General features: G+C 35.5%; 1 protein-coding gene across 11 annotated transcripts in view; it reads right to left on the reverse strand.

The window, feature by feature from the left end:
* nrxn2a (neurexin 2a) overlaps positions 1 to 23,025 on the reverse strand; it is a 449,133-nt gene that overhangs the window by 301,974 nt on the left and 124,134 nt on the right. For 8 of the 11 annotated variants that reach the window (XM_067424404.1, XM_067424403.1, XM_067424396.1 and 5 more), the window contains one exon: positions 16,875 to 16,889. The exons of the other annotated variants lie outside the window; for them this stretch is intronic. In XM_067424404.1, the coding sequence (XP_067280505.1) occupies positions 16,875 to 16,889 (15 nt within the window). The remainder of the gene's footprint in view (positions 1 to 16,874; positions 16,890 to 23,025) is intronic. 11 annotated transcript variants of the gene reach the window in all.

Here is a 23,025-nt window from a genome sequence, read left to right on the forward strand (position 1 = left end):
TTGCAAATAGGTTATCCCTTGATCTGGACTCTTGGTGCGAAAAAAAGATAATCCCTGTCGCAGGCCACGGGCCTCTCATAAATAAAAGTTAATAAGGAAAAAAAAAGAAAACAAAAAGGCCAATTTTGCAGTGATGCAATCTAGTTGCAAAACAATACAGGCTGTTCAGGCAACATTTGAATCTTTCTTTCTACAACGGTGTTGTGTTTAAAAAGCAGGCAAGAACGATATTCCATGCTGCAATATTCCAGCACTATCATGCGGCTTTCTCTTGGGGAGCTTCAATCAACAAGCCATCATTATCGTCGCATGAGCATATTTCACAGGGAAGAGAAAAGATGCTCACAATCGCAGCCTCAAGGGAAGATCATTATCTGTCGAAAGAGAACAACCTGTGCAATTATTTTTATACCAATGGACTGGTACCACTCGCTGTTTATCAGTTTAAAACACTGAAAAAATACATACACACATATATATAATAGCAGGGTGTTCAAATCCTTTTTTTCCTCACTGTATATATATATAAAATTGTAAAAGGGCCGGGACTTTAGCGCGTTAATTAAGATTAATTACACAAAAAATTTATAATTTTAACCACACTTATTTTCGCACCGCGGAACTTTTTCAATGAATGAGTTTCGACGGACCGATTATACTGGAACACCAACTAGCGTTCACGAGTCACGAAAACAACAAACTATAGTGAACATGAACGAAGAAGCTGATGAGACCGCTTTGCTTGGCCCCATGGATGGGAAATTTTATTTTAAAAAACAAAAGGATGAAAGCGTCGACAAGAGCATGGTTGTGTGCAAGCTATACAACAAGGAATTTGTGCATCACCGCAGCACATCGAGCCTCAAATATCACAAATATGCTTTTGCTACACTTAATGGCAAACATTGCACTGGTCTGCTGGACTGAAATAAATAAACAATATTTTGTTGATTAAGCTTATGTATTCAGTCATTATTCAATGGTATACTAAAAATCCATGTGAAAAATTACTTCTCACTGTTCTCAGGTCAAATATTTATATGCAATTAAAATGCGATCAATTTCGATTAATAAATTACAAAGCATCTAATATATATATATATATATATATATATATATATATATATATATATATATATATATATATATATATATATATATATATATAAACACATATATATATATATATATATATATATATATATATATATATATATATATATATATATATATATATATATATATATATATATATATATATATATATATAAACATACATATATATATAAACATACATACATATAAACATACATACATATATATAAACATACATACATATAAACATACATATATAAACATACATACATACATACACACACACATATATATATTATATATATATATATATATATATATATATATATATATATATATATATATATATATATTATAAACACATGCATATATGCCCATTTTTCCTGCTTTAAACAATATTTTATTAAACAATTAATAATTAAATTCCATCATTCTTAGCATGTTATCATTTCATTTGATTAAGTTGTATTTAAGTTGCACACAGTTGTTTTTAAGTTATGCTTACTTATTCACAAAAAAAGTTCCATTTAATAAAAATATATTAGTTAAAATTACTCAAAAGGAAGACCATGTTACACCAACCTGAAATCATTAAGTTAGTAGAACTTTTTCTAAAACTTTGAGTATACACCACTTAATCTATTTAATTACTTTGAACGCTCGGGATTACAGTGTAGAAATGAATATCACTAAACAATAATTAGTTCATTATTTATTTAGATATTTAATATTATTTTGTATTAAACAATATACATAAATATGAGTAAAACCGCATACCAAGCTGGATCATTATGCCGATAACCAATAATTTAATTTGACATATAACAAACATGTAATATTAACATACATATATCAACAACAGCTTGGAGATGTTTCTATAACGGCGGTGACGATTGTAGACTGAAAATCAATGCTCATGCTGAGGCTTTCCTATATTAGAGTGTGTGAATGAGTGTGTGTGTGTGTGTGTGTGTGTGTGTGTGTGTGTGTGTGTGTGTGTGTGTGTGTGTAGGAGGGGGCAGGTGCTGTGGTTTTGTCCTCTGAACCTGTCATCACTGTGGAAAGCTAAAGAGATTTTGTGACTGGCAGAGGCGCTCTGGGGGAAAAACAAGGTTTCCAGAAGTGTCGGAGGGTAAATGGAATTTCTGATCACGGCAGTCTTAAAACGTGGTGAACCGAGAGACAACAGAACTGCCTCAAACAAAGCTCGAGCAATCATTGCTCTTCCTGCTCCAAAGTTGTGTATTATTGCACATAATACTGGAAGACTGTGTGCTACCAAGACAAACCAATGAACACATGATCAATACTTCATAATTGTTGTGTGAGAGTCGTATTAAGCATCAAAATAAAAATGTTACACAGCTGGAGTAAAAAAAATGGAATATACTGTCCATCTAGATTCTAGAACTATAGCTTATCAGAAAAGAACTGCTGCTACCATATTTCTGTACTACATATTTCAAGCTAATTAAAATCGTTTTTTTAGCTTAGCAACAAGCTAGCGTCAAACTCTATTGAAATAAATGATGACTTATTTGCTGCGTACATAAAGCATTCCAAATTAGTCACTCATGAGACTGTTATTGGTCCATGACAATTAGGATGCTCCTTTAGATGGCAGCTACCAGTGTATGCAGTTTACTAGGTTTTGGAACAGAGCATGTGTCAGTAAAGTAAATATATTGAAAGCTTCAGTAATATGCAGGGCAACATGTTAGTCACTCTCATCTGCCTGATAAGATGGAAGCAGCTCTCAAACAAATGTCACCTCCACCGCAGGAACAAACATCAGTAGACTGGCTCAGATGTGCTGGAGAGATGAGAGCAGAGAGATGAAACGGGGAGATTCCAGACCTCACAGCATCCACACATTAGCAGGGACACAATCGCCTGTGTGCCGGTTACATAAAGCCATTGTGGGTTGACTTGCTGAGGCTTTGGAAAAGGTTCTACAGAGTAAGTTGCATAGCTTGTTTGTGGTAAAGCCTGTTGTGATTAGTACATAATCATCCGATTGCAAAGATCTGATCTAATCGTGAATGAGATAACGCGTATGAGTATATCAGTCACAGGCTTAAACTGTGGAACGTTTGAAGTTAAAATGCTCTACAGTGGTTTAAGAATTGTGTCACTGCGAATGAAAAGAGCCCCTGGATTACTTTATCTTAAAATGTGCTTAAATGGCAAATATTTTTGTCCATTAAAGGTCCATGACAATGAAACAAAGGAGGACATTCCTATTTCTTCAGCAGTAAAAGAATGAAAAACATGAGAACAAAAGAGGTCTTGCATTATGTGAAAAGGCAGCTTGTAGTTTAAATGAAAAGAATAAAAGAGAAGAATTTAGCAGATAAATATATCTAGTAATATTTGAATATTTGATATAAAACATGAATCACTGAACTAGAATATAACAAACCGGGTAAATCTATCCATCAATGCTTGATTTAATAGGTTTTAAGTTCAATCATTACTAGTGCAACCCCCCCTTAAAGTGGTCATAAACTGCATTTTTTAATAGTAATTTTCCTGAGGTCTACATGATGGTATCAAGATTTACAGTAATAAGCTCTTTTCTTATATTGTTTTTGACCCTCTCTCAGTTTTGATGGGAGTTCTGCACTCTTTACCACTTGACCACTGCTACTGTATGATTGGGTAACAATTTAGCATATTAAAATCAGTTTTCAACAACTCTGCCGTTTACACGTGTTAATGAAAACTTCAGATGTTAAAAAATACTCATGCATATAACAAATGCTTTTTATCAAGTCTTGGTTGTGGCAAATAAAGTAATTGGCGTTATCACAGTTACAGTTACAGTTGACAAAGGATGACTTGTGGTGTTTTGTGTTAACGGAATTATGAATGAATGTAGCATTGTTTGTCGTTCTTATATGCTATCGCTCATCTTCTTTTGATAAACTGAAACTTATTAAATCAAATTATGAACTTATTAAATTCAATTAAATGTGGGTTACACTATTTGAAGGTGTCCTTGTTACAGTGTAATGATATATTTAAGTATTGAGTAATATTAAGTAGGTACATGTATTTACTAAAGCGTTCTTATTACTATGGTAAGCACATGAGACACATGAAACGAGGACGCTGTTAAATAAAGTGTTACCCAAACATGTTGTAATGTGCAACTGATGACAAAACAGAAGATCTTGCTTACTAAAGCTTATTCAGGATTACAGCAGATGGGTTAGATCAAAATAAGACAAAAGGCGTTCTCTACATGCTTGTAATCTCTATTGTGTTGTTGCTGGATTATTTCTGTGTTTGCATCTCTCTCGTATTTACTAATAAATGACATGTGTGAATTAGTGAGCAGAGGCAGTCTCTTTCGTCACACTATTACTAATGTGACAAATTCCAAAATGAGTCAAGGAAGTATTATCATACTTATATTTCAAAAGGAAGACTTCCCAATTCATGATTAATTCAATACAGTTTTTTTTTTTTTCAGCTACAACTTCAAAATGATCAATCAAGGGACATTTTGTAGTTCACTACTTGGAGTGAAAAGGACAACAAAAAGCAGAGAAATGGTTCAATGATGGAGCCATGGCCCTGCAGTAAGTATATGTTCTCTAACAGATTGAGTTGTGGTGCTCATGAAGGCAGTGGGAGTTTGAATCTTCTAGCACTTTCTCTTTTACTCTTTTCATTACTCATATCAATAAAAAGGAAATTAAAAAAATACAATTGGTGTCACAAATATGGCTGCACTGAAAATTTTAAGCCGAAATCGAAAATTCAGGATGCACTCGGCCGAAAAAACGAAACCGAAAAAAAGTAATCTTTCAATAATCAATTAATCAATCAAGCTTATTTAATCAACATTCTAATAGCCAAAACGTTCTAAGTTGTAAAAACATTTAAATTGCACACAAGGCAGTTTTTGCAGAACATTTTAATAACAGAATTGTTTCTACTTCAGTTTATTGGCGAAATATAAATATTTAAACAACAGTTACTTGTTTTTATGACAGATTTATTCAAACAACAGGTTTGAATTACATAGTAAAATCAAAGGAAATAAAAAAAATGAGACAAACGTGGTAAAAGTAACAAATCTTTTGGCAATTATTAGATGACAAGCGCGCTACAAATGTTTTGTTCATGCATCAACAGAAACCAGCACAGGCTAAAATAAGTTGGGCCCTTTCATACACACAGGTACGACCCAAGTGTTTTTTGCTAGTTTCAGCCTGACGCATTTTCACGTCCTGCACCATGTTGTTTAAATAGCAAATGCATTTGCCTCATTGGTCTGAAAACGAGGTCTGTTTGGGCGCATTGCTGGAGTGTTGTTATTTTGAGGCAACTGAAAACGATACAGTTATTATTTTTTGTTATTTAAAATAATATGTGTTAGTAATATATGCACATAGGCGGGTCCACAACACATGGGAAGCTGCACAGCACATAAAGAAATGAAATGAAAAATTTAAGAAATAAAAACGCTCAGGGAGCTTTGGTGGAATCTGGCTTGTCCTATAGATGGTTTGCCTGTGCACTTTAACCGAGCGCAGTTAGCTTTTAAAGGGAACGGAAGACGAGACTCTAACGCAGGGGTCGCCAACTCGCGAGATGCATCCATCCAGACTGCGAAGCCTTTTGCCGTAATGAAATAAATAAATGCCAAATGCGATTTTAAAAATAAATAAATAAAATCACATTTATATCAGGCAGCTCAGTAGAACTGTTTTTTCCTATATTGCCATGGTTGCGTTGACAGTTAAAGGGGTCACACACCGGACGCTCAGCTCAGCTCCATACGCACACGTACGCGCGAGCTCAGTTTTGAATTGACTTCAGACAGAAGAACTGCACGATGGGTGTATCTTGTAGCACAGGGTGAAATAAGTATGTATATGAATATAATATAAATTGAATAAATCGTGCAGCTCGTGGCGTGTCCGTTTTTATTTCGGCTCCCATGTTAACGGGTTAGAGTTTGCACACCGTTCCGTCTTTAAGTTCAACTCAGCTCAGCCTTTTGAAATGTTATTTGAGGTTATTTACGTTTTTCTGGAACAGGTGAAAAAGAGATTAAATGTTTCTTGCACTTTTGTTCATTTTTCCAACACTGGTGGCACTTTATTTTTACCTGTTTGTGTTTCTGGATAATATTGCTAATGATTTTTTACCAGTGCAATTTGAAGCACAGCGAGAGCAGTGCTGAGACTATACATGTGAATGGACATACAATTATGTTATAATATTTCTGTTTTGTTTTTTAACCAGGAGGGTTTGTGTTCCTTAATTGTTACTGTTTATCTCAGTTCAGCAGAAAAACTACTTTAGTTTCTAGTAATGTTGAATTTAATGTATTTTCAGTGCAGATTTAGAGATGAAGGCATTTTTTTATTCATCATATTTTTGTCAGACATGTCTACTGGTTGAATTTGATATTTTGTACCAACGCAACTTAAAGGTCCCGTTCTTCGCATGTTTTCGAAGCTTTGATTATGTTTACAGTGTGCAATATAACATGAGTTCATTTGTCGCGTGTAAAAAACACAATTGACTTATCTGTACAGCGCTGTTTTCTCAGTCCTAAAAACGGCCTGATGATTTCCTTGTTCTATGAAGTCCCTCCTTCAGAAACACGTAACGAGTTCTGATTGGGCCAGCGCTTCCAGTGTTGTGATTGGACAGCAGCTTAGCGCACTTTGCCCGGAAAGGTCCCGCCTCTTACCATAAAGGGGAGATGCAAGCGCTGAATGCGCGCTCTTCTCCATGTGGGAGAGCAACAAGACCACGCCCCCTATTTTGCGTGTTCTTGTGGGCGGAGGGTTAGTCAACAAACGGTTCTAGTGACGTCATTACATCCCTGCACTTCCTGCTGTAGTCCAAACCGGCCGTTCGCTGTAGGCTTTGAAAGGGAACTTCTGTTAAATAAAATATCTCACTTGACATTGAACTTTGAGCTTTATAATTTTACAGGTATTATTTATGCTCTAACAGCAACATTACACACTAACTAAAGTTTGAAAGATGGAATCGCGAAGAACGGGACCTTTAAACAGACCTCAAAATGAGACATGTTTATCTTTATGAGAACATACTATATTTTGTTCAATAAATATATATATTTTTTTTTAATCTACACTAATTTCTTTAGTCGGGCAAAAAGACATCAATTCATGTTTTTAGGTATATAACTGTCCCGGACCTCGGCCAGTGAGGAAGGTTTATTTACCGGACCCCAAGCAATTTTAGTTGAAGACCCCTGCTCTAATTGGTTTATTGCACGTTACACCCAAAACACGCCCATTACTCAATACTCATTAACAGAATAGGTATAACCCTTTTAGTCCATGCACCGGGCACGCAGAGTCGCAGACCATTTTTCCCAGTCATTAAACTAGCAAAAGTGGATTCGTACACTACCTAAGTGCACTTGCGCAGTGCGCTTTAGACCATGCACTTAGATCGGTAAAAAATCACAAAATGAATATTGTCAATCTAGAGCTAAAATTCACACAGATGACAGGTTTAAGTGTTGTAGCTTATCCATGTTGTATGCACAAAATAGACACAAGACCAAACGTGCTATCAGAGGAGTGCTAATTAAACGTCTGTTTCGGTCACTGATTTCGGCCCACAACAGAAAATAGCTGAAATTTCAGTGCATCCCTAGCCACAAAAAAAGAAAGAAAGAAAGAAAGAAAGAAAGAAAGAAAGAAAGAAAGAAAGAAAGAGAAAGAGAGAAAAAAAAGACACATTAGGGTAAAAACAACATACAAACCCAGCAAAAAAATAAATATGACCCTCTGTAATTTGAAATGAAATAGGAAATAAGCATTTATCTATATTGCTCCTGATTGAGGCTGGATGTGTTGAATGTACTCTCTGCCCACACGAACAGTAATCAATAGGCAACATAATAAACACAATGAACCCGTCTGAAGTGAATCATGACTCCCTCGCAGTCTCGAGACAGGTATCCACGAGTTCATTAAAGAAAGAAATTTCACTACTTAATGAAAACATTCTTTATGAAAATGTTCTTCCCCTCCTCCTTTATGCTGTGATCATTTTAATCATGTGGCGCATAGAGTCCATGACCGCAGACAGACTTAAGCAGCTATTCAGAGTGTGATGTAACGTCTACAACCATGGGCGATTGTAAATGACACAGATTAACCTCTTTATATGTCAACGAGTTATCACAACATAAATTCAAAAAGGATGATGGGCCAAGAGTAGAAAAAAATATATATATATTCATAGTATTGGACAAATGTGTTAGTCTTCAGTGGGGAAAAAAATATTTTAGTTTTGACTTAATTCATGAACACTGAACAATAGATAAACAAAAGGGAAATCCCTTTACTCTCAAAATTATTTAAACAAATGAAATATTAACAAAAATGTAAATATATACAATCTGGCAAAAAAAACAGATGATAAGCAAAACCCTGAAAACAACAGATAATGTAAATGCACACAAAAAAAATGCCATTTAATGCCATGCTTAAATGTCATGAAATGTCACATGCAAAAAAAGTGTGGTCATAAAAAATAAGCAGCTTTTTATGCAACATATACATTTGTTGTTCTGTTGATTTTGGAGTGAGACACGGCCTGGGTGTTTCCTGACAGTTTCAGGCGCAACTGGCTCGCTTATCTCAGTGAATAAATGAGCTCTTGGCCGATCTGACACTGATTGTCACCAAGCACGCAGCCAATCAGGTGACCTTTTCAAAGATCAGAGCGGTTGGTTACGGCTGCATTGATTAATGTCCTCTTTAGGAGGTGATCTCTCAGTGAAAAAAACACATGGTATCCTCAACAATGTCGACCAATAACGGTGTCACAACCACCATCTGCTGCCCTAGCGGGAAAAAAATTTTCATCAGCTATCAGAGGGTTAATATTATAAAAAAAATCCTCCAAGGTCATGCAAAAAAAAAAGTGGAATCTTTTCCCCAGTTCGGATCCCTTGGATGGAGAGACGGTGTGGCTCATCCGAAATGGGTATGCTTTGTAGATTAGGTCTTGGACTAGCTCTGAGCCCTGACCTTGCCAGCAACTTTGGCTTGGATTTCTACACGGATGAGATTCGGGGAGGAAAGAGGCACAGGGATTTACTTGCATTAATTCACCTTAAAAAATGCAGACGGGTTTACTCGCCGGAGCAACAACAGCTGCGGGAACCGAACCTCCGTGGCGAAGGCGTATTCGCATCTCGTACTCGTTTGTTAGTTTGTGCTTAGTATGCAGCGCATGGCTTTACAATCAAGGAGCCTACAGTCTCAGGTGAATAAGTGTGTAGTGGTAAAAGGATTGTGTCTTTGTGATATTTACCACTGTGATAAAATCTTGCCGACAGAGGGGGGCAGCTGCATACTTCAAATACCCGCCATTTAACAATCAGATTATGGTAAATAAGCGTGGATGTTTGCCCCGCTGTTTTTTGCTGGTTGTTGACAAATGTACGAATAGGAGAACGACAGGAGAAAGAGAGGGAGTGAAAGTGAAACAAAATGAGAGCAACATTTAAAAGAAATGCAGCTGCCTGCGAAATAAGCACTTATGAAAATCATGATTCCTTCTATTCCTCTTTTTCCTGTTCTGCTGAATGCCAAGGCCACGTCAAGGACATGATATGCTCATTTAAGCTCATTGCAAAGCCATTATACATTTAGGATTACGAATTAGCTTAGTTTAGGGCCTGGGTCATTAGTGAGATAGTGAATCTTTCTAGTGTGTGTGTGTGTGTGTGTGTGTGTGTGTGTGTGTGTGTGTGTGTGTGTGTGTGTGTGTTCAATACAAGTAAAGCTCAATCTAGAGCATCTATGGCATAATGTTGATTACCACAAAAAAAAGAGGGAGAAAGAAGAGAGACCTTGTCCCTCAAAAATGAGGCTATGATGAGGTACTTACAATGAAAGTAAAATGGACATGCTTTTCAGGATTTAAAACAGAAATGGGAGGCTTATAATTTTATTTAAATAATTTTTAGTCATTTTAAGGCTTGTCATGACCAAAAAAAATTGGTCTAATATTATACTATACTTTTCTAATACAAAATTGCATATAATTTCACATAGAAAAGCTTAGTGATATTTTCATGTTAATAAATTAATATCTTTAAGTATACTACTGAAACAGTAAGATTTTAAATGTTAAGAAATTCATTTCCATTGTAACCTTGAATTTGTTTTTAAGAAAAGGAGGGACAAGTGAAAATTGCGGAAGCAAACAAACGCTTGAGCTTTTACTGAAAGTAGAATACTCCCTCAAATATTGCTAAGATATATAATTGAAAATCTGCAATAGGCAGGTCTGTCTTATAGTTTCAAATGCGGATATTACTCTTGAACATAAAAATGGATGTTATAATCGAGTCAGCTGTTCTGCTTTGCCACTAAACTCAACATGATGTATTACCATTTCCACCTCTGGTGCAGCATGTGACTGCATCAACACATACTCATATTACACTGCTGACCTTTCAATGGTGGAAATCCACTCTAAAAATATTATACACTTCCATATCCATATGTAAAGCGGCATCGAAGTGACCTGATGTGCCACAATCTAAACACGGGTCTCTCTCTGGAGGCTTCATGGGTAAAACATTCCCATTCACAGGGTTTGGGCCCGACCTGCACAGCCTCTTCAGTGGACCAGAGAGGTGATTAATCACAAGCCCCATAATCATGCCCAAAGGTCCCGCTTTAATTAAAAACAAAGTTCTCTTTCATTATTCCACTCCAACTGAAAGACGATAAGACCCCCTTCCCCCATTACATATTACTGCTGGGGCCCCAACCTCTGTCTCTCTCTCATACAGAGACTGAGAGACTCCAAGTGATGAAGAAACATACTAAAGACACCTATTTGAGTCAGAGAGGAAGCCACAGAGACCCAACAGCTAATCTGTGCACTGCAGCTGGACAGGTAAAACAATGACTTCCACACACAAGATCTTTAAATTGACCTGGGGATGGACATAAAAATGTATCATCACTGTAAATATATGATCAATACCTTCATTTTAAGATTCAACTAGGCAGGATTTATAAAAAAGAAATGAAATGAAAAATGACTTGTACAACCAATTATATTGTCGTTAAATTCCTGTAGTCGCTTTAGTCAATTTTCTCCCTTAAAACCAATCTTTAATCACCAAAATTACATTTAAACATTTTTTTTTCCTCCTGTGATTTTTTTTAAATTCATGCCTAAAAATATCCTGAATATAAGTCTACACCTTTGCTTCATTTAGTTTATAGCGGATTCATAAATATGCAAAACTCACTCACACCAGCTCAGAGATCCGGTCAGTCAACTTTACTTTAGTAAACGCTGCACAAAGCTCTCGCTCTTTACAATGTCAGACAAATAATGGTAATTAATATGATTAGCCTTTAGCTTGACTACCTTATCAAACAGCTGATAATGTGTAGCTAATGTTAAACAAACAAGGTTTCCGTTCATCTCAATCTGCCTTTTAAAAATCAGTGCTTTAGAAATAATTTGAACATCATCGAACGTCTGTGGAGAAAGACATAAAGTGCATCATAACACCATTATATACATCAAATACATAATTTATGAGCTGTATTGATACAATATATGTCATATACATAATTTACAAGCTGTATTGATACAATATATGTCATATACATAATTTACAAGCTGTATTGATAAATGTACAACATTTTTCGTATCAACCTAAAAATATACCGGTATGGCTTCTCTTGAATAATGATGACGACTCTCCTACTAATAATGATGACAAGCTAAAGCGCGGCCACACATTGATGTGATTGATTAGAAGGTAGCTTGTGACGCCAGAAACACCAGCGATTTCAAACTACATTTTTGAGACTGTATTTTCTTCACTGGACTTTTAGGGAGAAATTACTTAGCAATGGTGTTGACAATTTTTCGCCGGAAATTGCGTACATCTATCACGCAATTGCCTGTGTGATACTCATCAAATACCGAAATATAGAAATGTTGGTCCGGCAAGGTTAATTGTCACAACAAGAAAGTAAAAAAAACAAAAAAAAAACAGAAGTGTGTCTGCAGGCAAAAAGAGAATGTGATCAAGCTCGTAATAAAACATGAATCAACATTGCTTTGGCTTTTTGAAAATGGTGAGAACTGAGGGATTTAAAATGTTGCAAAAGCGGTGTGGAGCTTGTTGCTCGAGTTTGTACTCATCCACACGTAAGTAAAAGAGACTTAGTGTGATTCAAAGGCCTGGCATAAGGCGAAGTCATTTCTCGTTCTTTGCTTTCAAGTTTCAAGTAAAAAGATGTTGGAAATACCTTTGCAGTGATACACTGTTAACAAACATCCTGATTCTATCCATGCTGCTGGGAGCAATGTATTGGCTACATTCACAAATCTGATTATTTGCGTATCCGAGTGGAATATGTTCTAAAGTTAGTGATGTCCACACTGTTTATCGCAACTGTTCAGATCCAATTTGTGTGTCAATGCAGCTCTTTCTTTCCAGAATATCTGCATTGGTTTCTATGGCAATGACGTTAAAAACAGCAGCAACAACCACAACATAGAGGGGATTGCAGTAAAGATGTTGTCTTATTTACAACATGACTATGTGTAGCCGCCGCACGCTGGACTACTGCGACTTCTAAGCAGTGGCAGAACCGTAGGAGGCTGGTATGAACGGCTTACCATTTTGTGCTGTCTGTGCAAAACATGTTTTAGTTAAATTGTCATTTTCTGCTTGACCGGCAGTTTGCAACACAGCGTCTTTCAGCATGTTTCAGCAGTGAGTAAGACCATATAGATAAACCATGCACACAAAAAATAAAATAAAAAACAATCAGAGTGGTCAGACTGAAACAGATTTCCAGAAATGTGCTTTGAATAGGATTTTAAACCACATATGAAATGTAGCTTGAAACTGATTTGTAAAAATCACATTTCATGTGATTTTTGGCCGTTCAGACTTGTTGAACCTGATTGAATTTCAATTGGATATGCTCAAAAAAAATGGATTTGGACTGACAGTCTGAACATAGCATTATGTGCTGTGCACTTTCCTCTCAATAACAAAATAAACAACAAAAATGACTGTGTTGAGAAAACACAAGTTAAGAGAACATCTGATCATATAGCAATGTGGATATGTTTGCCCAAACTCTGTAATTCCCCAGCATCACATTGATAAATGAGGTAATTAAAATTATACTTAAGATAGTTTCATTATATAAGTATATTTGATATTATATAGATCTGGCTATGTGAGACTATAGTTTGAATTAATCTTATGTCATAGAACGGAAGAGAGGCTCTCTGCGATGCACATAATAGTCACATCCTTTTGATTTGAGTCCTTCACGTAAAAATCTAAATTCTTAGATATAGCCCCTTTAAGACAGCAACTTAAGGTAAGTAAGGAATTTTTACAGTTTTAACATACTGTAAAAACATAAAAACATTTAACATAACAATTTTACAATTTTAACATGGATATATACTGAAGTATTACATGACTTTTAAAACACTTAGTTCCAGCGCTGGATGTTAACATAGACAATATAATACCTATTGCACAAAACACCTGCTCATTTATTGGTGTGTGATGAATGATTACTTCCCTTCATGTTGAAATTCTGATTATTAAATGAATACAACTGACATTACAATAATTTCTGTTGTGAAGTGTAAAGGTGCATCATATTCTTCATGATGGCTACACATTTTTTTAAAAAAAGCTGAGAAACGTGTTCCTGAAATGACTGCTAACTCAGACAGAGGAGCATGATGTTCTGTGCAATGTGCTGACAGGGAGGTAAGATTGATTGAAATTATTTTTACCAATAAGAACCAGGGCCCGGTTGCATGAAATCCTTTAAAGGGTTACTTCAGCGATTAGCATATGGCTTTGTATCAGTAGAAACCCTGGAGAATATTCAAATTATTGTGCTTTCCCCCCTCATATCTCCCTGAGACAAGAGATTTATGCATTTTATTTCTGGAAAAATTCCTCCTATGATGCAAAATGACGATTTTTGCATCATAGGAGGAATGTTTGCCCAGAGGCTAAAGACTACAGCCAGCAGAGGGAGCCATTTCCGCATGTTTTGAATCTGCGCATGGGGGATGGGAGATAACACTCAGCTGGCAGGGAGAGCTCAGCTTGCAGACAGGATCATTTAAACGGAGCTATGGTGAGCAATGTAAGTCTTTTAACTTCTCAAATTCATTTCTATGAAAGTTAAGCTTGCAAAGGCATGAACTGAAACGCGTGCCAGTCTGAACTCCTGTGTGAATGTATGCCGCGAATGTAGTCGCGATTAGCCTACCTCAGCTCTCATCACTCGTGCAGTTAGTGCTCAGGGCTGTGACACTCGCGCGGTGACTCACTCATTATATTGAACAGACACGTTCAGTTTTTAATTGTAGTGTCTTCTCTAACTCAGTCACAATAATGAAGTTGGTGGTGTTGGGAATGGCCTCACAGGGCAGCGAAGCATTCTGGGAATTGTAGTCTTTCATCCCCATGGGACAAAAATACATTTTCTGTCTTTTCTCAGTCTAGACGGCACCAAATTCAAAAATAATTTCACATTTCTACTGCATTGATGACCCAGTTTAAATACAGATTCATCTTCCCAGCGCTGAAGTACCCCTTTAAGTGGTTTGACTTTAGGCATGGTATTTCGGGGGAGGGGGGCAGCATAGCAATGGAGAAATCTCCCACAATAAACAGAACAGAACAGAACAAACCACTGACTTTTAAACTGGTTTTACTTTTACTACAAACATATAGCTATATTTGAGTTATGGTGATTATTAAATAGGGTCTGGCGAACGACCTTGAGTGTCCTAAAATTCAAGAATATTATTTTCTATGAGTGTATCCACACTGGTAAAGCCCATCTAAGACTCCGCTGCTCAAAATTCTGACGCACAGAAAGCATAGTTTTCCATTCATTTACACATTTGTCCTAAATCATTGTTTTTGTATTCACTAACTTTACCCTAGGCTGGAGGATATGTTGTGTGTATACACATTATATTGGTAGTAAAATTATATTTTGTTGTTGGACAGCCATTTCCCTTTGCTGTTTTTTGTTCCCTCTCATTCGGTCACGTTCGACGTACGTCGGAACTAGACCGACGAATTGGGACGTACGTCTCTTTAGGGTTACATACGTAACCGAGACGTTTTTTTTTTTTCCCTTCAAACTCAAACTTATTGTCAATACAAGATCTCGACCAAAGATTGATACATCTCCTGATGAAAATGACATTACAACATTTATTTCAATCAAGAGGACCTTGATATTGAGATCTTGACCATGCAAGACCCCAGCACATCTTAAAGACCTTTCAATGAGGTGCCGATTCATGTGTAAAAATTATTCTCCATGCTCCCTCCCAACCATTCTGGAATATGCTGGTCATTGTCATCCTGGAATATGGCCATGATGCGTCTTACTACATGGTTGTTTAAGAAATGAAAAGCTACACACTCCATCAATTAGGCTTAGAAGAATTTTTGCCAAACATATAACATGCTAGAAACATAATCACTGCAATAATGATTCAATCATAGATTAAGCATTTGCCTATTTAAATCCAAACAGCGAATTATTTGTGGCCGGACAGTGTATAATTAGAATTTAAAATAACTGCTTGCTACTTTAATATATCTTAGAATCTAATTTACTCCGGTAATGGGAAATTACTCCAGTCTTCACTGTCACATGATCCTTCAGAAATCATTCAGATATGCTGATTTGCTGTTAAAGAAAGTATTGTCACTTATGATGTATTGAATGCATCCTTGCTGAACAAAAATATTAAAATAATTTGCTAAATCTTACTGACATCAAACTTTTGAACGGCAGTGTATATTATTATTATTATTATTATTATTATTATTATTATTATTATTATTATCATCATCTACTCAAATTCAAATGTAGCAGATCAGAGTGCTGAACTAAGGGGTTCAATAACAAAGCTTGCGCTGATAGTGTAGAGTGGAGTGTGTGCGCTTAACTGCTGTGGCTAATGGCTAATGCATCCCTCGGAAATGTCTGTCAAATCACTGGAAATGTTATTTTATAAAGTGGTTCGTCTTTCATCTCGAGTCACCTTGCGGGGAGGATATGGAGAGTTCAGATGTGTGATACAGTTCTCTAATTAAACGGGAGCTGTGTGCAGGAATATGACTAAGCTCCCGAAATACAGCATGACGAATTTCACTGGAATATTTGCCTGGGATGGTAAATGTGGTTATTTCAGCGTGGAAAAGCACAGATGTGAAAACCCGACATGTGTGTCAATCACCTCGAGTACTTTTTTTTATTTTTTTATGCTGTTGTCTAAAGAGTAATGAGTGTAAGAGCGTTCAAATTTATAAAAGCTTTCAAAGCACTTCAAAGCTTCCTGGCCACTCTAGCGGTCTGTTCTGATGTAATAGGCAGATAAAGGCAACCTGTGCTCAGGACATTACGATTCAATTCGTGTGAGCGACCAAGCGGTCCCCGTTTCCACAAAAAAACCAGCTGCGGCTAAAAAGAAGCGAGTCCAAATGTAAATGGCGAGCCACGTTTCTTTCTGCCTCAAATTAAAATTGCTTGTAAAACTTGCTCGTATCTTGAACGGATACATGCTTAACACCACATCTAGGCCTCTGCGACTATGAAGAGAGAATGTGCATATCAAAAAGCTTTCAGCAGCCATGTGCTCTCTCGGGGGATGAGGGTTGAGAATGTATTATGAAGATTGAGAGGGAAAAAAAGGATTCTTACCTGATTCCAGTTCACCTGTAGAAAAAAAAAGTCGAAAGTACAAAGTCAGAGGCACTATTCCAGAACTTGGTTAAAAAAAAAAAGGTTATAGATACATAAAACAGAAGCTCAGCTCATTCTCTTATCTAGTCACATTTTTAGTCCTTACAGAATGTAAATCACCAATATCTCAAGACACGGATCCAATCGAGACTTATTTGAACTGGCTTGCATACTGATTTGCACGAGAATATATGAAAAAATGGCATCTTAAAACGAGGAGAGAACAACATTGGAACTGTTATGGGGAGAGCACAAAGGAAAATAAATGGGATGAGTTCAAAATAAGGAAATTAAATCATACGGGATTATGAAGTCCTATTAATCACGCTGAAAATAAAGAAAAACGTATACATTTACAGTATATTACAGAGTTTTGCTCAAAGACAGAATGCCTACAGTATAAGTTATTTTAGTGAACACTGAAATATCACTAATTTACATAGCACATTACTCATATTGAAAGAATTCATTTTGCTCTGTTTGCAAACTATGAATACAAAAGCAATGTATTTCCACTGCAGCCAAAGCCGTTGTAATACTGAGAACATGTGTTCAAATCTGAATGCTAGTAGTGAGGGTGCAGGCGGCTCCAGGAAACCTCTCAGAGTTATATATATATAAAAAAAAACCAATAAAAAAATAAATAAATAAAAAACACTATCTGCTTTATGTCTTCACCTCTTAACCTGCGGCCTTATTTTTGTAGAATTTTCTGAAAACGACATACCCAAATAAAAAGATCTTAAACCCTATGGTCTAAATTCATAAATCTGGTCTTATTTTAAACTAGACACTTGAAATATTGTTACACAAGAGTCATAATAACTCAAAATAGTATAGGAACAAAGTAAAACAATGGGAAATATGCATGTAAGTGACTCACTTTTTTTTTTCTTTTTTTTTCTTCTTAGGAAAAAAATTATGAGATTTTAATATAAATGGCCTGAAAATAAGTATAAAGCTGAATGTCTGATTATGCTTTGATTCAAATTTGAGGATGATTCTATCAAAAGTGTAGCTTCTGTAAGCTTTTATGTATAAAAAAAAAAAAAAAGCCTAGGCGTCCTTTCAAAAAGGCCATTTATATCAGAATATTTGTAACTGTAAGAGAGTAGTTTTTTATTCAAATAAATCTCCAATAAACTGCTAATTATAATGCATTTACAGTCCCTGAAAAATTAAAGCGACTATTTACAGAATTTACAAGTGTAAAAAACTAAGTGTTTTTAGCTAAGAATAAACTAAAAAAGTTACACAGTGTAGCTTTAAATGGCTAGTGCTTAAACATTTAATTTAACCCTTTCCTCTCATGTCTATTTATTGCAAAAACAAGTTCCGAACATGAATCTTGAGTGTTTTAGCTTTCAAGTGATGCATAGTTTGTGATAGTTACTTAAATAGTTTGTATAAAACAAAAGTAATTTAAAGTAGAAACACACCCACTTCCATCAACCGCCCTGCCCACGATCCGGTGGGCTATGAAACACTTTATGTGTATAACCAATACAAAAGTATGCCTAAAATAATGATGTCTTCTCTAGTGCACAATTATCATAAATGATATCAACCAGGGATAGCCTGGATGCCAGCTGAACTCAGCCCCGCCCACAACATTTGAACAGAAACTGTTCGGACCAATGAAATTGTCAGGGCGGCTTTAGACGATGATGGACAGATGTTAAACAGTAACGTAATCATCCACATCATCAAAGGGCGCTTGGGTTGAATTTGTTCAAATCCTAAATGGAGAAATTGTTCGTATATGCATTCACCTTCACTGTTTCGCTTAGAAATGATGATTATGTTGGTAAGTACTCTGTGAATCCTTAAATTCTTTCTTTTTTACAACACAAGATCATTTATTCCAGCACGTGTGCAGACAGGGTTGTCAAGTTTTTACAACAAAACCCGCCAACTACTAGCCCAAATCAGTAGCTTTTCGAAGGGGTTCTCCGAAAAAAAAGGCTTTTGGGGAGTAAAATGTATGTTATTTTGGCAAGGTTAAAAAGTGACATTCACTAAAATGTCAAGGTTCAATCCGCGGACATGGAAAACAAAACAAAAATTTGCAGACTTGGCAACACAGTGCAGTTGAGTTCTGTTGACGGTTGACAACTAACGTTATGCGTCGCTTCGTTGCTCTGATTGGTTGTAGGTCTATCCTAGATGTCTTTGGATCAGTTTAAACATCCCATAATTACAGCCCAATGGAGCAGTATCAGACTCATTTTCTGACTACAATTGAGTATGACCACGTCAGGCTAAACCAGGGGCCATATTCATAAAACATCTTAAGGCTAAAAGTAGCTTCTGACTTGCCGATTTAGGAGAAACTCTTAAAAATAATGGGTGTGTCAGTCCTAATTTTAGGACTCCTAAATGTTTGCTCTAAGAATATTTGATTAAGCATTTTAATACTAAAACTAGTCCCTAAATCCAGAAGTAGTCAAGAGGACTCCTAAGTCACTAAGACCAAATATCAAACAATCATAATGGCTGTTGCTGCAATCTGCCCAAAGACACTATACAATATTGAGGCAATAGTAATAATTACTGTATCGGTAACACTTTATAATAATGTTCAGTTGTAAGTCATTTATAAGTGATTAGTTAATGATGAACTAATCATTTACAAAACATTCATAAATGATTATCAAGTGACATGCTAACATGTTATGAATGTTTTGTAAATTCCGTTACAACTCATTTACAAGTGATTAGTAAATTATTAACTAATGATTTATGAAAGATGGCTATGCATTCATTAATGATTAATGAATGATTTGTTAATTATTTTACATTTAGTAGATTCAGTTATAGGTAATTTACAATTGATTAGTAAATGATGAACTAATGATTTACAAAACATGACAATGTATTTCCTAAATGTTCCTAAATTGTTACTTTTTTGTATGTTTTGTAGATTCAGTTATAAATTATTTACAAGTTATTAGATAATGATAAACTAACCATTTACAAATCATGATTATACATTCATAAATGATTAAGTATAATATGCTAACAATTTGCAAATCTTCAAGTTATCTTTAAAAAATAGCATATCATAAAATAATCAAACAGATCAGTAAATGGTTATTAAGTTACTAGTTAATCTATTATTAGTCACTGAAATGTCAGTGTACCATTATATCAATAAACAATTGTTAATCATAAACAAATGATGATCAAACCATTAGTAGATAATGAATATATAATTTATTGATGCATCATTACATTTTTAAGCTGCTCTGTTAAAACCCACAAAATGCATTTAAAAATGTATGCATTTATATTTTAAAGAATGATAAATTACTAGTTGTCAAACTAATAAACATTTTAGAAGGACTTAAAGTCAGGGGATTGCAGTGTTAAGTTAAATCCTTTCATAATGTGAACTGCTTTTACCCTCCAGTGAAGCATCAGGTGCACGTTAAAGACTCCATGTGTGTTAGAGAAGACAGTTGTCTATACCCTCACCAGTCAGCATTTACATTAAAGTAAGTTACACACTACAAAGTGTTCATCACCTGTTAGAGATGATGTTGTAAACGCATGAATAAATCATTTACAAATCTTTATCACCCGTTACCAATGATCTGCACACGTATACAAAGCATTTACAACGCTTTCTGCGTCCCCTAATCTAAAGTGTAGACTATTCATCACTTGTAAATGTTTTACACATCATTTGTAGATATTTCTCACCCGTTGCAAATGATCTGTACACGTATACAAGGCATTTACACCGCTTTCTGCGTCCCCTAATCTAAAGTGTAGACTATTCATTACTTGTAAATGTTTTACACGTCATTTGTAGATATTTCTCACCCGTTGCAAATGCGTCCATTGATTGCTACAACAAATGTAACGTTAAATGTGAAAATTTAATTCTGCTATTCCACACCTGCTGCAATAGAAATGTGTAAATGGGTAATTCATCGAATTACTGAAAGCATTTAACTCCTATTCGTCACATAACCAATCCCTTCCCTAAACCTACCCGTTTGTGTTTTATATATATATATATTAAAAAAAGGCAGATACGACTGCAGGAACAATTTATTCAAAAAGTACAAATATTCCAAGTGTCCCGAGGCCAAACGGGACACAAATTGTTTTTTCGGGACACAAACGGGACACAAACCGTTTTTTCTTCACACAAACTTCACACGAGTTTGTGTGAAGTAAATCCCCAGAAGCGATCAGCATCGTCGAGTTCATCCACCAACAATTTTCACATTTCAAAATTTGCCGCCTGGAAGAAACGTTACATCAGCTTTGACAACATTGGCTGTCGTGTGTCTCATGACCAATTGCGTCATTACATCAGCTTTGATTGTAAAATGCCATTAGTATCTTCTTATTAAACTGTTTGTACACTTCCAATGTTCTCAATCCTTCGGTTTGCATGTAGTGACCCTCATTATGCTACCATGTTAGTGTGAGGATATTTTGAGCCTTGTTAGTGGTATTAACTAGCGATTTCATTTTACTTTACCTTTGCCCCGTAGACAAGCGTTATAAGCTAATCTGTTTTAGAGATAAAACTCTTTACATTCGATTTTCATGAAAACTCATCCCAGAGAACGATCTACTCGGTAACCATCTGTTAATTACCCCTAGGGTCATTTCTCACCGGATTTGTCCTTTAAGACTTCTCTCTTTTCCTTAGTAAAAGTTTCTCTCAGCAGCTTTGGGAATAGGTTAAGAGAAAACTCGTAATTAAGAACTTTTACTGCCATTTGGGAGAACTCTTAGTGGTGAGACAAAATGTTTTGTGAATACAGTCCCAGAACATCAAAGAATTCAGTCAAAAAAAAACATGCAAAATGACAAAAACACAAAAAAAGTTGCAGGTCTGATTTCGTCGAAGGAAACCATGAATATTGGTCCAATTACAAAATTGTATGGCAAGTGGTACATTTGGTTTTAATTGGAACACTGAGAGAAGTGGAGTCTAAAGTTGAATTGCACTGCTGTGTTTTCTCTCCAGTAATGGTTTTGTATGTTGGTTTCAAATGTCACAAGATCGTTTTCAAAATCTATTCAAATTAAAATCTCAATATCATAATGTTTTGGTATTTGGGTAACAAATGAACAAATTACAACCACACATCTGTATTCACAACATGCATTCAGATTTCAGATGAGGATTGATTGATGGTAGATTTTGACTAGAAATGTGAACTGAGGACAAAACAATACCGGTAGTTCGATTTTTTTTTTTTTTTGCGTGTTCCATGAATTGGTCTTTGCTTCATAATAGTTTCTTTTTAAATTTTAGTCAAAACCTATTAAAATGACAACAATACATTTCCCCCGGTTTTACGGACAAGGCTTAAATCCAAGACTAAATTGCATGTGTGAGCGGTTTCAACTGAAAGCAACTTGCACATATCCATTGTTTTGTCTGAAAATGCACACCAGTAATGCTCTTTTTTAAAGGAACTTTTATAAAAGCTACTTAAAAGTCCTAAATGATCTAAGGCCTAATCCTGGCTTAATCTAAGCCCTGTCTGTGAAACCGGGCCTTTATACAGTATAAAGACATGACATGGAAAGTGAAATCAGATTGAACTTTATCTGTCAAAAGATAGATAATCTACAAATCATTATCTATAAATAGCATGTCCCCATTGTCACAACTAAACCCAGATGACATACTGTAAGATGCAGTGTGAAGTGAACTGGGAGTAATAATTTATGACTGCTAGACTCCATCTCTCCTACATCTAATTATATATTGATATCTAATTATACAGGTTTTTTTTTTTTTTTTTTTTTTACAGAACATGTTTGGCAAACACAATCTCTCCACCAATCCATGATTTGTGGATCCATGATTTCAGCTAATTTGATGTTTTAACATTTACCATTATAATAGATTTTCTGTTATATTATATTATATTATATTATATTATATTATATTATATTATATTATATTATATTATATTATATTATATTATATTATATTATATTATATTTGTTACAGTGACGGCAGCAGTTCTCTCTGCAGGGTAGATGCTGTAGGTCACTCACACACTCTTTTCAAAGTGTGAGCTGCGCCTCCCCAGTGAGGGGACATAAGGGAAGGCATGGTGCGGACGAG

The sequence above is a fragment of the Pseudorasbora parva genome, chromosome 18 (genome assembly GCF_024679245.1).
Source record: "Pseudorasbora parva isolate DD20220531a chromosome 18, ASM2467924v1, whole genome shotgun sequence".
Taxonomy (NCBI): domain Eukaryota; kingdom Metazoa; phylum Chordata; class Actinopteri; order Cypriniformes; family Gobionidae; genus Pseudorasbora; species Pseudorasbora parva.